The sequence below is a fragment of the Zootoca vivipara genome, chromosome 3, assembly GCF_963506605.1.
Source record: "Zootoca vivipara chromosome 3, rZooViv1.1, whole genome shotgun sequence".
NCBI lineage: Eukaryota > Metazoa > Chordata > Lepidosauria > Squamata > Lacertidae > Zootoca > Zootoca vivipara.
This window is the reverse complement of record NC_083278.1, coordinates 18,024,151-18,037,659: the sequence shown is the minus strand read 5'-3', so window position 1 is coordinate 18,037,659 and position 13,509 is coordinate 18,024,151. Positions and strand designations below refer to the sequence as shown.

The window sequence follows — 13,509 nt, the reverse complement described above, 5'->3', positions numbered from 1 at the left end:
CCTGTGATCATTTGTAGACCAGTTAGGGATAGACATGCTTAGCCCTCTAATATTAATCCCAGCCAATTCAGAGTTTTAGTTGGTGAGAATAATAATATAATAATAATTACTATATTATTTTTATGCCACCCAGACACTCTGGGTGTCTCCCAACCAAATGCTTAAAAATCAATAAAACATCAAACATTATACAAGGCTGCCTTTAGATGTTTCCTAAAAGTCAAGGATCCTAATTCCTCAAATGTAATTCTCCACTCAGTTTAGTGGGAAAGGTCCTTTGGGATGCCTAATGCTATCATATTATCTGTAAAATATATCCAACCTTGTATGCAAAAGATACCCAGGTAAACGGGTGTGTCTGTAAGATGGCATATGAATGAACCAGGAAGCTCAGGGGACTGTTTTGCCCTTTCATGCCTTTTGCACACTTCTGCTGCCTGAACCAGCCCAGATGAGCCTGCCCGCAGCTCTTGCAGAGAGGATCCAGGACTCTAACCTTTGGACCTTTTGTAATTTGCTCCGAACTTCTAAACCGTTTGGCTCAGCTGCTTTCCCACGGACTATTTAAAGGCAGGTCCAAGTGGGGACGCTCAGACTCTCTTTTGACGCTGGACTGGGAGAAGAAGGAGAGGAGAGGGCAGAGCAGAGCAGAGCAGCCACAGGGTCAACATGGGGCCCCCACAGCTCTGGCTGCTTCTGCTACTCAGCAGTGCTGCCTTGGCACGTAAGTAGCTTCTGCCTTTTAGCGTGGAGGTGGAGAGGAAAGGTCTTCCCTTTTGAAAACAGCCCCTAGATATTACATTTAATAGAGAAGTGGGGAATAGACTGTCATGGCCCGTTGCTCCCATAAGAGATGGTTATCTATTGATGAGACTGTGGATCTATGAAAATCTGATCTAGACATGCGCACTCTGCTGGTACATGCCTGGTTTATTCCACATACCAGGCACTGTGTGTTTTCTGCTTACTTAGCTTTTTACCCCTTTAAGGAGGAGGTTGAGGTTTTGTCAGCTGCATAGCTGCCAAGTTATCCCTTATTTTAAGGGATTTTCCCTTATGCTGAATAGGCTTCCTCGCGAGAAAAGGGAAAACTTGGCAGCTATGGTCAGCTGCCATGTGACAAGTTAGATGGCGTTTGGTAACAGAAATATATGTCTGTTGAAAGGCTCCTTTCTGCATTCTGCTGCTGTTTTGTTTTTATACCAGAGTCTCCAGTGTGGCTTATGATCAAAAAACGTAAATGGAAAGCAACATGTGTTGGTCCATTAAAAAAAAAATTCCCATAATTGGAAAATACCTTTATTTGAAACAACCAAAATGTCACCAAATAGTGAATGAGCTTTCCAAGTTCTACTGTTTAAAAATTAAACCTGCAGTGTTACTCACTGTGTAAAGCATTTGCTGTAATATGAAGCTACCATCTTGTCCCAAGGACATCACTGAGGGAACAGTCCTATGCATGTTTTCAGGACCTGTTCCAGAATTAAACATGCATGGGACTGGGCCATCAGGCTGTTGCAATCCTAAACACATTTACCAAGGTGCAAGTCCCGCTAGGATCAGAATAAACATGGAAAGGATTGGGCATCAGTCCTAATGAAGGTATTGCCCAACTGTTGTTTTTGGAGAGCTTTCCCCCTGAATGAACTAAAATTGCTGCCTTTGCTTTTCAAAGTCCCTTTTAAGTCAGTGGCTTCAAACAAATGGAACTGGGTTCAGGATCGCAGGCTGGCATCCTGATACCAAACACATTTTCTCCAGATGAAACTCTGTGGATTTCAGTTGACCTCAAAGTAAGGCTACGGTCCTATGACCAATCACCTGGGAATTTCAAACACACAAAATGTACTCAATGGGGCTTACTTCTGAGTAGGATTGGTCTGTCAGCATGCTTCATATTGGGTTGAAAAAGTTGCTTCAGTAGTCCCATTGTTTGGAGCCAAACAGTGATGTTGTCGCCTCTGGGTTCAGTTTCCCTTTCTGCTTGGTGGACCTGCATTCTTCACAAAGTGGGACTGCATCTAATTCCTTTGCATTCTTCTTCACCCACTAAAGAAAATAGCACTTTAGCAGGATCAGGTTCTCCACTAGGTTTGGTATGTTAAACTGATGCTCAGTGTAACTCAATGCTTTCTCTGGATCAACAATGTGGATTCATCAGCTATTTGACATGCATGTTACGCTACACAAATGGATCTTTTCAACATTTCAGACAGAGAAGCATATGGCAAATCACATACTCATACTCATAGCCAAACAGCCTTTGGAAAGGAAGCATATTTTAGCACCACTTACCCTTTCAAAGCAGATAGTTGTCTAAGCAGCCTGAGGCAGAATGTATATTTTGATGGAGAACAGTTATTGACCAGGACAATTTGCAATAAATTCGTTTACCAGCCATGCCTCTCTTGAAGGTCTGTATTTTTCAGACCGAAGCATTATCCCTCACCAGCACAATAAATTGTCTACTTGTTAGCAAAGACAAAAATCAGAGTCAACGCAGCTTTATCATTCAATCCACAAACTGCTTGAGTGAACATTTCTGCTCAAGTGGGTCAACAGCAATAAACAGCATGTTTACAAGGCGACTATACTGCATTTTGTTCCTCTGGTATATAATTGGAACTGAAGTTGTCCTTTGTTTTAATTTATTTTACAGAAGATGGGCCTGAAAATTCAAATCCAGGCTGTTCAAGTAAGCAATTTTTATCTGGTCTTTTATGCTCTTCTTCTCTTCCTGGTTTCTCAAAACTTCTGCTCAACGAATTCTTGGGCTTGGGCTTCATACGATGCACACAGATATATATAGCAGAGTTCTGAGTGGCAAGCCGAGAAGACATCACTGTGCACTGCTAACTGGCTAGAACTGGCTAGAAAGGGATGATAGCAGTGGCTGCTGACCATTCACCACCCCAAAGCAGTATTTCTAGCTGTAACTGGCACTGGGGTTTGGGGGTCAGGAAGTGGGGAGGATGGCAAATATACACAAAATGCATAAATGTGTGTGATGTGCTTCAAAAATTGTAAAGATCAACAGCCTATTCAAAACATGAAAGGGGGGGTCAACAGAGACTATTGAATCAGGCGGTTATTAGGTGGTGGTTGTTTCTATTTTGATTATGTATTTTGTGGTTTTATATTCTGATTTTATTCTGTGAACCGCCCTGAGAGCTGTGGGTATAGCGCGGTATATAAATTCAATAAAATCAATCACTACTTTTTCTTTGCTGGCTCTTATACCTGCCCAATATGTTATGAAGTGGGTTTGTGTGCGTGGAGGGGGAATTACATGCATGCCTATATGCCTTCCTGATCCCTTCCTCTAAAACATCACCAGCATGGTGCCTGCAGGCACACATATGATTATCCCTGAGGCTTTCTGTGGCTCTTGCAATGCCTCCTTCCACTGCTGAAGTTAGCTTGAAAGAAGCACTTTCCCAGAGCCTACAGAATAGGTTGTTCTGGGTTCTTGGTTGTGGCGAGTGTGTGGTATACCTACAACAGTTTCTCTGCTTTGCAAGTGGGCCCATGGGACCCCTGCTGTAAAACACGACCCCAAAATGATACCGTTATATTACAGGATCCTCACTTGTGCAAAACTCTTTTGCACTTAGAAACTGTAAAGGAGAAATGTAGCTTCCAACATAGTTGTGAAAGGCAGCAGTTTTGGTTCTGACTTTTAAACATGGGTTCCCTTTGTCTTGCCTCGCTTCTTGTTAGCCGACTTTTCATTTCTTCATGGTGGGGTGGGGGTTACAGGTGTGGATCTGAGAAATTATGTCTATATTATCCAAGAGATACAAGTGACTGAACTCTTTGTCTGCTTCTTCGCTAGTGTTAGCCCAAATATCTGAATGTACCAACGTGTTTTGGCGAATGTCTGAAATGTGATGTGTTTTTGGCATTCATATGTAAATTCCATCAATCCCAGACAACATTTCTGAACGCCTGAAAACTCAGTGAATGTTGGCAGCCTTCTTTTGACTGTCACCATTGCCTTGCAAATGTCCCAAATCACATGTGAATTCCAGACATTCCTTAAAATGTATATAATGTTTGCTGAAAAATAAAATATAGGACCGGGTAGCCTGAAAATGACAGGGTCAAGGGATCAGGAAGTGTTTATGAGCAACCTTTGTAAAGTACTTTGTTTGCCCTGAACTCCTTGGCTAGATACTTGATGTTCATTTTGAGGGTCAAAGTATCTGATGAGTTGGTGTTTTTCTTGCTGCCCCTTGATAAGCTTTCCTTTCCTAATATGGTGTTTTAGCACCGTCTGCAGACACTCATGACTTAGGCTGCAATCATAACCCCACTTACCTGGAAGTAGGCCCCCTGGAATCCAGTAGGCCCTACCGGGGTGAACTTTGGTAATCTTTCATAATATGACGCCCTGTGCTAGGCCAAAAATTGATGCCCCCAAATGGATCTTCTCAATTACGGATCTTCACAATTTTGTGTCCTCTGGGTTTGGTGCTCTGTGCGGGAGAGCTATCCATACTCCCTAAATCTGGTGCTGGGACAAACTTCTGGATAGACATAGTTAGGATTGCTGCCAAACTTACTTTTTCAACCCAGCTTAGAGAACAGTTATGCATTTTGCAGCATTTCTCAGTTTTATCTTGTTTTGTGTATATAGCTTCATAAAAACAAAGTTTGTACAGGTGTATCTAAATTTAATACCGTAGTACATAGGAATTAGTAAAGTAAATACTAATTCTCTACTGGATAGCTCAGTAGAGCATAGGAAACAGTTGTCTTGGGTGGCGATCAACTATATTTTACTCAGAGTAAGCCCACTGGCATTAATGGACATGACTAAGTTAGGTCCATTGATTTTAATAGGTTTACTCTGAGTAAAATTCAGCTGAGCTTGTATGAAATGTAGGGCTCATTTAGACTTCATTTTGTGCTGTGCTTCCCAGTGTTTTTGAGCGTTTTTTTTGGGGGGGGGGTCTTGGTTCTTTCCGCTGGGAAAGCTCGCGTATTACCACTGAATTGGAGCAGGCGCCAATCTGCAGAAACCTAATTGCCATGTGCTCCAATTCAGTGGTAATACACGGGTTTTCCCCAGGGAAAGTACTGGGCAAAAAACCCCACAAACACCCAGACATGGAGATTTAAAGCTCAGACTTATGCCTAGAAATGTGGCACAAAAGGCAGTCTGGATGAGCCAGCTAAGCAAGATCTATTGTCATCCTATATGAGTAAATGGACTTCTACGGGACTAGATATAGTTAAATGTCAGTTTGGTGGCTGAAAAGCTAATACTTGTTTGCTTTCACTTAATCATCCATATGTACCATATGGTTTGCTGGCGGAGGCCTGGAACCAGAGATCCTCTTACTTAACAGCAGGCTGCAGAGTAATTGCAATGAGCAAAAATCTGTGCAGATGAACAAACGGTTGGAGCTGTTAGCACCGATCGCTTGTTGCAGAGAAAGGGATTGTCTGGAATGAGTTTCCCCCAACAATTCAGCTGCACTTTTAGAACTCAGTCTGCTGACCATCTTTTCAATATTGTGTTCATGAAGCAAAAGTCCAGTGCTCACAGGTCTGGGTGCAGTAGGTATCCTTTTTTTGACCCATCCCTCGGGATCCACCCCTGGGGACCCCTGCTCATGTGAGACCACATTCAGGACCCCAGTTAACATGCAGGCGTTTGTATCTCTCTTGCTTGAAAATACTGGTTCTGTTTTGTATTATGCTAGCATGTTAATGAATTTAAACAACACACACCAGCAAATTCCAAAAGTTCAACAGGAAAAAAACCAACAGTTACATTTATTCACTCTAAAGGGATACCTTAACTTTGCTGTCCTTATCTCTTTATAACCATAATGAAATGGTGTTGAATTTTGTCAGGTTTCCATTTCTTGACTGATAGGGAAAGAAAGGTGCCCCGAAAGTTGTGAAGAGCACAGAACAGTGGTTTGAAATCTACAGTGGTACCTTGGTTTAAGTACACAATTGGTTCCGGAAGGCTGTGCTTAACCTGAAGTGTACTTAACCTGAAGCAAACTTTCCCATTGAAAGTATTTGAAAGTGGATTAATCCGTTCCAGGTGGGTCCGCGGAGTACTCAACCTGAAGCGTACTTATCCCGAAGTATGAGTGTAATTGGTTCTGGAAGTCCGTACTTAACCTGAAGTGAACTTAACCTGAAGTGAACTTTCCCATTGAAAGTAATGGAAAGTGGATTAATCCGTTTCAGACAGGTCCATGGAGTACTTAAACTGAAAGTACTCAAACCGAAACATACTTAAACCGAGGTATGACTATATTTGTGGATGATGTGGTGTATGCTGCCTGTAGTGTTGAGGGCTGATGGATGAGACAGTCCAAAACCAGCCCACACCTTACACAAAGGTTGTGCTGTGCCACCTACTACAGTGGTGCCTTGGTTCTCAAAGTTAGTCTGTTCCAGAAGTCCGTTCCAAAACTAAGGCTTGCTTTCCCAGAAAAAGTAAGGCAAAACAGATTAACCCATTCCAGACTTTAGAAAAAACACCCTAAAACATCAATTTAACATGAATTTTACTAACGAGACCATTGATCCATAAAATGAAAGCAATAATCAATGTACTGTACTATAAAATAAATAAGACAGTATTGCAGATGATAATTTTTTTTTTCTTACCTGCACTGATGATAATCATTGTTTGGATGAGGGGCTTTTATCCATTTCAGCAGTCGCACAATCAATCAATCAATCAATCAGTAGCTGAACTGGGTTCCACACAGTCACAAAAACAAATTAACTGAAAAAAGCCTCAAAAACAAAAACGCAAATTAAATAACAAAAACAAAAGTGCCAAACTTAATCCGTTCTGGAAGTCTGTTTGACTTCCGAAATGTTCAAAAACCAAGGTGCAGCTTCTGATTAGTACAGGTGCCTCGGAAATAACAGCTGACAGCTGCATTGGACGTTCGGCTTCCCAAAAAGTTCAAAAACCGGAAACCTACTTCCGGAATTTCAGCGTTTGAGAACCAAGGTGTTTGAAGAGCAGGGTACCCCTGTATCTATATACAGTGGTACCTCGGTTTATGAACACAATTGGTTCTGGAAGTCTGTTCATAAACTAAAGTGTTCATAAACTGAAGTGAACTTTCCCATTGAAAGTAATGGAAAGTGAATTAATCTGTTCCAGACGGTCCGCAGAGTACTTAAACTGAAGCGTTCATAAACTGAAGCGAACTTTCCCATTGAAAGTAATGGAAAGTGGATTAATCCGTTCCAGACGGGTCCGCGGAGTACTCAACCTGAAGCGTACTTAACCCAAAGCATGGGTGTAATTGGTTCCGGAAGTCTGTTCATAAACTGAAGCGTTCATAAACTGAAGCGAACTTTCCTATTGAAAGTAATGGAAAGTGAATTAATCCGTTCCAGATGGGTCTGCGGCGTTCGTAAACCGAAAATTCGTAAACCGAGCTGTTCATAAACCGAGGTTCCACTGTAATGCAGTTGTTCAAAACAAAACAAAAAATTGGGGATGTGCAATAGATTTCAATCACAGAACACAAATTGGTTGCAGCATTCCAAAGTGTAATTCACTTTATAAACTGGCACAAGCAGCAAAAAGGACTGCATTTATGAAGCTTACTTGTTATTGCTTGCAGTTTCTCTAAGGAGATTGGAGGTGGTATACATAGTTCTTCTTCCATCCTATCACAATGATCCTGTGAGGTAGTTTAGGTAAAAGAGATGTTCACTGGTCCAAAGTGAGCCAGTGAGCTTAACAGCTGCATGGGATTTGAACCAGTGTCTTTCCAGTACTAATCCGACACAGTAACCACGACACGACACTTGACTATCTTTTAGTCTAATCTACCTCAGATGGCTGTTGTGAGAATAAGGGGACAAGTGGGTCACACAGTGAAAGTTCTATGGAAATTCTTATAATACTAATACTGTTGATACCTTGCTTGTTTAATTTGTCATTTCTCTGCCATATACTCTAGTTTTGGGACAATCCATCAATTAATTAAAACACTTTCACTCCGCTCCTAAAAATTGATAGCATTTTACCATAACGTCCAGAGCCCTTTAACTAATTCATAACAAAAACTGAAATGTGATACAAATAGATAAATTGTTTCCTATATCCAGCACTGATAATTTATTGCCATTTCCTCATTCAAGTTTCTGGCTGTGGTCCAAGGAGGTTTGAGTATGAAAGAGAATCCTGCAGTGTTTTTACACCTACGTAAATGTATGCAAAAATTAATAAAAATCTACTTCCTCATGTACACCTTGTAGGAGACACAACCAGATTCAAGCACTTGAGGCAATATGTCTATAACTATGAAGTGGACACAGGAAGCGGCGTAAAAGGAACGGCAGATTCACACACTGGCTCCAAAATTCAGTGTAAGGTAAGAAGGAAGAAGGAACAATGCCGATTTGAAATCTGTAACAAAGACACATGAACAATGACAAGGGTCTCTGTGGAAAAGTACATACAAATAGTACTGGGGTGAGTGGAGAGTTAGTATTTGGAGGTGAAGCCAATCGCTCCCCAAAATCTGCTTGGGAAGATGTGTGTTTAGTCGTTTAGTCGTGTCCGACTCTTCGTGACCCCATGGACCATAGCACGCCAGGCACTCCTGTCTTGCACTGCCTCCCGTAGTTTGGTCAAACTCATGTTCGTAGCTTCGAGAACACTGTCCAACCATCTTGTCCTCTGTCGTCCCCTTCTCCTAGTGCCCTCAATCTTTCCCAACATCAGGGTCTTTTCCAAGGATTCTTCTCTTCTCATGAGGTGGCCAAAGTATTGGAGCCTCAGCTTCACGATCTGTCCTTCCAGGGAGCACTCAGGGCTGATTTCCTTAAGAATGGATAGGTTTGATCTTCTAGCAGTCCATGGGACTCTCAAGAGTCTCCTCCAGCACCATAATTCAAAAGCATCAATTCTTCGGCGATCAGCCTTCTTTATGGTCCAGCTCTCACTTCCATACATCACTACTGGGAAAACCATAGCTTTAACTATACGGACCTTTGTCGGCAAGGTGATGTCTCTGCTTTTTAAGATGCTGTCTAGGTTTGTCATTGCTTTTCTCCCAAGAAGCAGGCGTCTTTTAATTTCGTGACTGCTGTCACCATCTGCAGTGATCAAGGAGCCCAAGAAAGTAAAATCTCTCACTGCCTCCATTTCTTCCCCTTCTATTTGCCAGGAGGTGATGGGACCAGTGGCCATGATCTTGGTTTTTTTGATGTTGAGCTTCAGACCATATTTTGCGCTCTCCTCTTTCACCCTCATTAAAAGGTTCTTTAATTCCTCCTCGCTTTCTGCCATCAAGGTTGTGTCATCTGCATATCTGAGGTTGTTGATATTTCTTCCGGCAATCTTAATTCCTGCTTGGGATTCATCTAGTCCAGCCTTTCGCATGATGAATTCTGCATATAAGTTAAATAAGCAGGGAGACAATATACAACCTTGTCGTACTCCTTTCCCAATTTTGAACCAATCAGTTGTTCCATATCCAGTTCTAACTGTAGCTTCTTGTCCCACGTAGAGATTTCTAAGGAGACAGATGAGGTGATCAGGCACTCCCATTTCTTTAAGAACTTGCCATAGTTTGCTGTGGTCGACACAGTCAAAGGCTTTTGCATAGTCAATGAAGCAGAAGTAGACGTTTTTCTGGAACTCTCTAGCTTTCTCCATAATCCAGCGCATGTTTGCTATTTGGTCTCTGGTTCCTCTGCCTTTTCGAAATCCAGCTTGCACTTCTGGGAGTTCTCAGTCCACATACTGCCTAAGCCTGCCTTGTAGAATTTTAAGCATAACCTTGCTAGCGTGTGAAATGAGCGCAATTGTGTGGTAGTTGGAGCATTCTTTGGCACTGCCCTTCTTTGGGATTGGGATGTAGACTGATCTTCTCCAATCCTCTGGCCATTGCTGAGTTTTCCAAACTTGCTGGCATATTGGGTGTAGCACCTTAGGAAGATGGCTGGCTGCAGTTATTGACTCTAGGCTTTGCCTGCGTTTTTAGACAAAAACAAGCAGGTTATGTTCTTTTGTAACAAGCTTTATCTATTGGTAGAAGCCTGAGAATACTTCTGAATCTCTATTATAACAATCTCACTTATTTATTTTCTTGACCCCAGGACCTTGAATATATAGCCCCTAACACCAGTGCCTCTCATTTCCACCATCTGGGAATCACGAGGTTGCCCATTTGATTTGGATTCTAAACCAGGGTTGGCAAGGCTTACCGGCCGTGGGCCGGATCACTCCAGCGGAGATCGTCCGTGGCCCGCATGATGCCGGAATCATGTCTGCGCCTGTCCACGGCACCGGAAATCGCTTCTGCGCATGCCCAGACGCCAAAAATTGCGCCTATAGCAGAAGTGATTTTCGGTGTCTGGGCATGCGCAGAAGCAATTTCTGGCATCTACGCATGCGCAGACGCGATTTCCAGCGCCACTCTGTGAGTCCCTGCGCTGCGCTGTGCCGGTTTAGCGCAGCACGCGGGGGACTTGCCGAGTGGGTGGCTCAGTTCGGGGGCGGCTCATGGGCCGGTAAAACGGTATATGTAGGCTGGATCCCTGTTCTAAACCATTCCTGCTTATTTGCTAGTTTATTTGCCCCAAGCCACCTCCATCATTTCTGCTGACACTGCATAGCCATTCACCTGAAACTAAGAGAACATTATCACTGGTTAATAAGAATTCTTCAACCTCCAGTTTATTTGATTAGTTGCAGAAAATATCGTGCCGGCTTATATCACACTCTTTCTGTTTCAGGTTGAGCTGGAAGTCCCACAACTATGCAATTTCATCCTCAGGACAAGCCACTGCTCCCTCCGGGAGGTGTCTGGAATTGACCCTGAGGGAAGGCCTATACTGAAGAAGTCAAGGAACTTCGATAAGTTTGCTGCTGACATGTCCCAGTAAGAAAAACTGCCTTAAATGATATTTAGTGAGCATTTCTGTGCGCTGCTCTGGTTCGCCAGAAACGGCTTAGTCATGCTGGCCACATGACCCGGAAGCTGTACACCAGCTCCCTCGGCCAGTAAAGCGAGATGAGCACCGCAACCCCAGAGTCATCCGCAACTGGACCTAATGATCAGGGGTCCCTTTACCTTTACCTTTAAGAACACATAATGGTGTTCTTGTGGTGATAATGGCCAAAGGCCTATCTTCTCCAACTTCCTGTTTTCATGGTGGCCAACAAGATGCCTGGGGGAAGTCTACAAGCTGGACACGAGCATGACAGCCCTCTATCTACTTGTTAGCCTAACAAGCATTATTCAGAGGTCATAGTTCTTGTGATTTCTGCCATCTGTCAAGAATGATAGCAGCTACACAGAGCAGTGGTGTCTCCAAGATGCAACTAGAGAGTGAATTGTTAGTTTTAAAGCACAAGATCCTGGAGCAAATCTAAATGCTCACCTCTTAGTTGTCTCTTTAGGATTTTTGAAATCACATTTTTGGACACAATCACAGAGCTGTCAGGATACGCCCCTGGGGGCCCACGCAGCCCCCGGGATGAGACAAACCTCTCCGGGCATCTCCCTGGTGTCACACAGCTCTGGGACATCCATAAAGCAACAGTCCCGGGATGCTCCAGCCACACATAGCAGATGCCTATGTGCACATACACTCAGCAGAGATCAGCAGAAACGAAGTGGAGATTTGTGTGCTCATTCTAAGCTTTTATTCAGCAATATTTACAGGACAAATGATCATGGTGTCCTCTCACTCTAGCTCCGAGAGAGAACAGAAAGTAAAAAAAAAAAAAAAGACTTTGTGGATATTTAAGTTATAATTAGAAAAATCTTAATAATTATTCATAAAGGAAACAGTTTATGAGAAGTAAATAAAGAGGCCAGAAAGAGGATAAAGGAAGTCTTTTATTTGGTTGTTTGAATTGTTGTAGGTTATGTTCACTGTATGTTCACGTTTAATGTGTATTGGGGGGTGGGGGGGTTGTGTTATGCTGTAAATAAAATTCCAATAAATTTTTTAAAAAAGTTTTTAAAAAACCACAGCAGAGCGGAAGAGATAAGGCTCGCTTCCATTCTCACGCTTTCCAACCTAGAAAATAAAGATAGACATTTTGATGTAACAATCACACACCCAGCAATGGAGGAGTGAACTGCTAACAAGAGCACATGCTAATTTCAAGCTGGGCATATTGCTGCAGTGATAATGGTGTTCAGGCACTCACGGTCAAGCGGCTGCGTCATATATATTTAGAGCTAATGCATAACCAAATGGAGCCACTAAGAAACAAGGTGGAGGTATCTGCCTGATCGGCAAAATTCCATGGTTTGCAAGAGTAGAAGTGAGGGAAATCCTTTAGGTAAAAGCTCTAATGGGCAAAGCCACCCCAAAAACAGCCCACTGAGGCTTAAGGAAGCTCAGTGGCCACATAATGCTGAATGTCCAATGGGGTAGAGGATTAAAAAATGTGAGGGGAGAGGAAATGGAATGGAGTAGAATAGAGTGTCCTAAAGTGCCACCGCAATCGAAGAAGAACATTGACAAGCTGGAACATCAGCATATCTTCCCCTAAATGATGTTTCTATTTGTTTTGCACAGGTATGCGCTGAAATTCAGTGTTCAAGACGGGAAGAATTTCCAGCTGTACCCTGAGGAGAATGAAGCTATGCACATACTCAACATCAAGAGAGGAATAATCTCGGCTCTCATGGTGCCCATGGAGACAGACGCCAATTCCCAAACGCTCTCCATGGTCAGTTGCGTAGTCATCCATCGTTTTATTTCCCTTTAATCTATGTAGTGAGACCTAGCTGAATGGCCAAGACGAAAGGACCTTTTCCCAATGGAAAAGCCAACCTTGGGTCTTCAGAGAAGTCTTTCAGTTAGGCTTCAAATGATGTCGGAGACACAAACAATAGTGTATATTTTCCTCCCCCTAGGATACTGTATATGGAAAATGCGACAGCGACATTGAAATAAGAAGCAGGAAAGGCAGCAACGCCGCAGACATTGCAGTCAGAAGAAACCTGAAATCCTGTGAAAACTTCAGCCCCATCAGAAATTATGTCAGCCCGCTTGCCCTCGTTAAAGGCTTGGTAAGGAGCATGAAATGAGAATTGACTAGCCTGTATTTCTGATGCTATCAGCCTCCAGATATTATCACCACAGGCAAAGCTTGACTTCCAGTTTATCATTATACTGGAAACCAGTCTTTCCCAAACCTGGAGCGGTAAAACAATTTTATTATATGACCAAGATTCACAATGCAAGAAGTATGTTTGTAAGTTACCATTAACTCACCCTCAGGCGGGATATTAAAAGAAAAAGAAAAGAAGGAAAGTATTTTTTTGATGTTAAATCCACTCTGTAGGTTGTTTCATTCTTAGGTAGGAGAAATGGCCCTTGCCAAAATAATGATGTGAGCCAAAGCCTTATGCAGAAAAACACAGGTTAAACTGAGGCATGATGGGTTGGGGGCATCCATTGGGGGGGGGGGAGAATCCAACTCATAGCTGTCAACCCTCCCTTCTTTTGCGGGAAGCTCCCTTATTCCAAGCCACA

At 42.8% G+C, this 13,509-nt stretch overlaps 1 protein-coding gene across 1 annotated transcript in view; it reads left to right on the top strand.

Annotated features, from left to right (window-relative positions):
* Nucleotides 1-568: 568 nt before the first annotated feature.
* APOB (apolipoprotein B) overlaps nt 569-13,509 on the top strand; it is a 50,227-nt gene continuing 37,286 nt past the window's right edge. The window contains exons 1-6 of the mRNA XM_035109988.2: nt 569-724; nt 2,660-2,695; nt 8,260-8,375; nt 10,747-10,892; nt 12,547-12,700; nt 12,888-13,043. Coding sequence (XP_034965879.2) covers nt 670-724; nt 2,660-2,695; nt 8,260-8,375; nt 10,747-10,892; nt 12,547-12,700; nt 12,888-13,043 — 663 coding nt within the window. The 5' untranslated portion in view covers nt 569-669. The remainder of the gene's footprint in view (nt 725-2,659; nt 2,696-8,259; nt 8,376-10,746; nt 10,893-12,546; nt 12,701-12,887; nt 13,044-13,509) is intronic.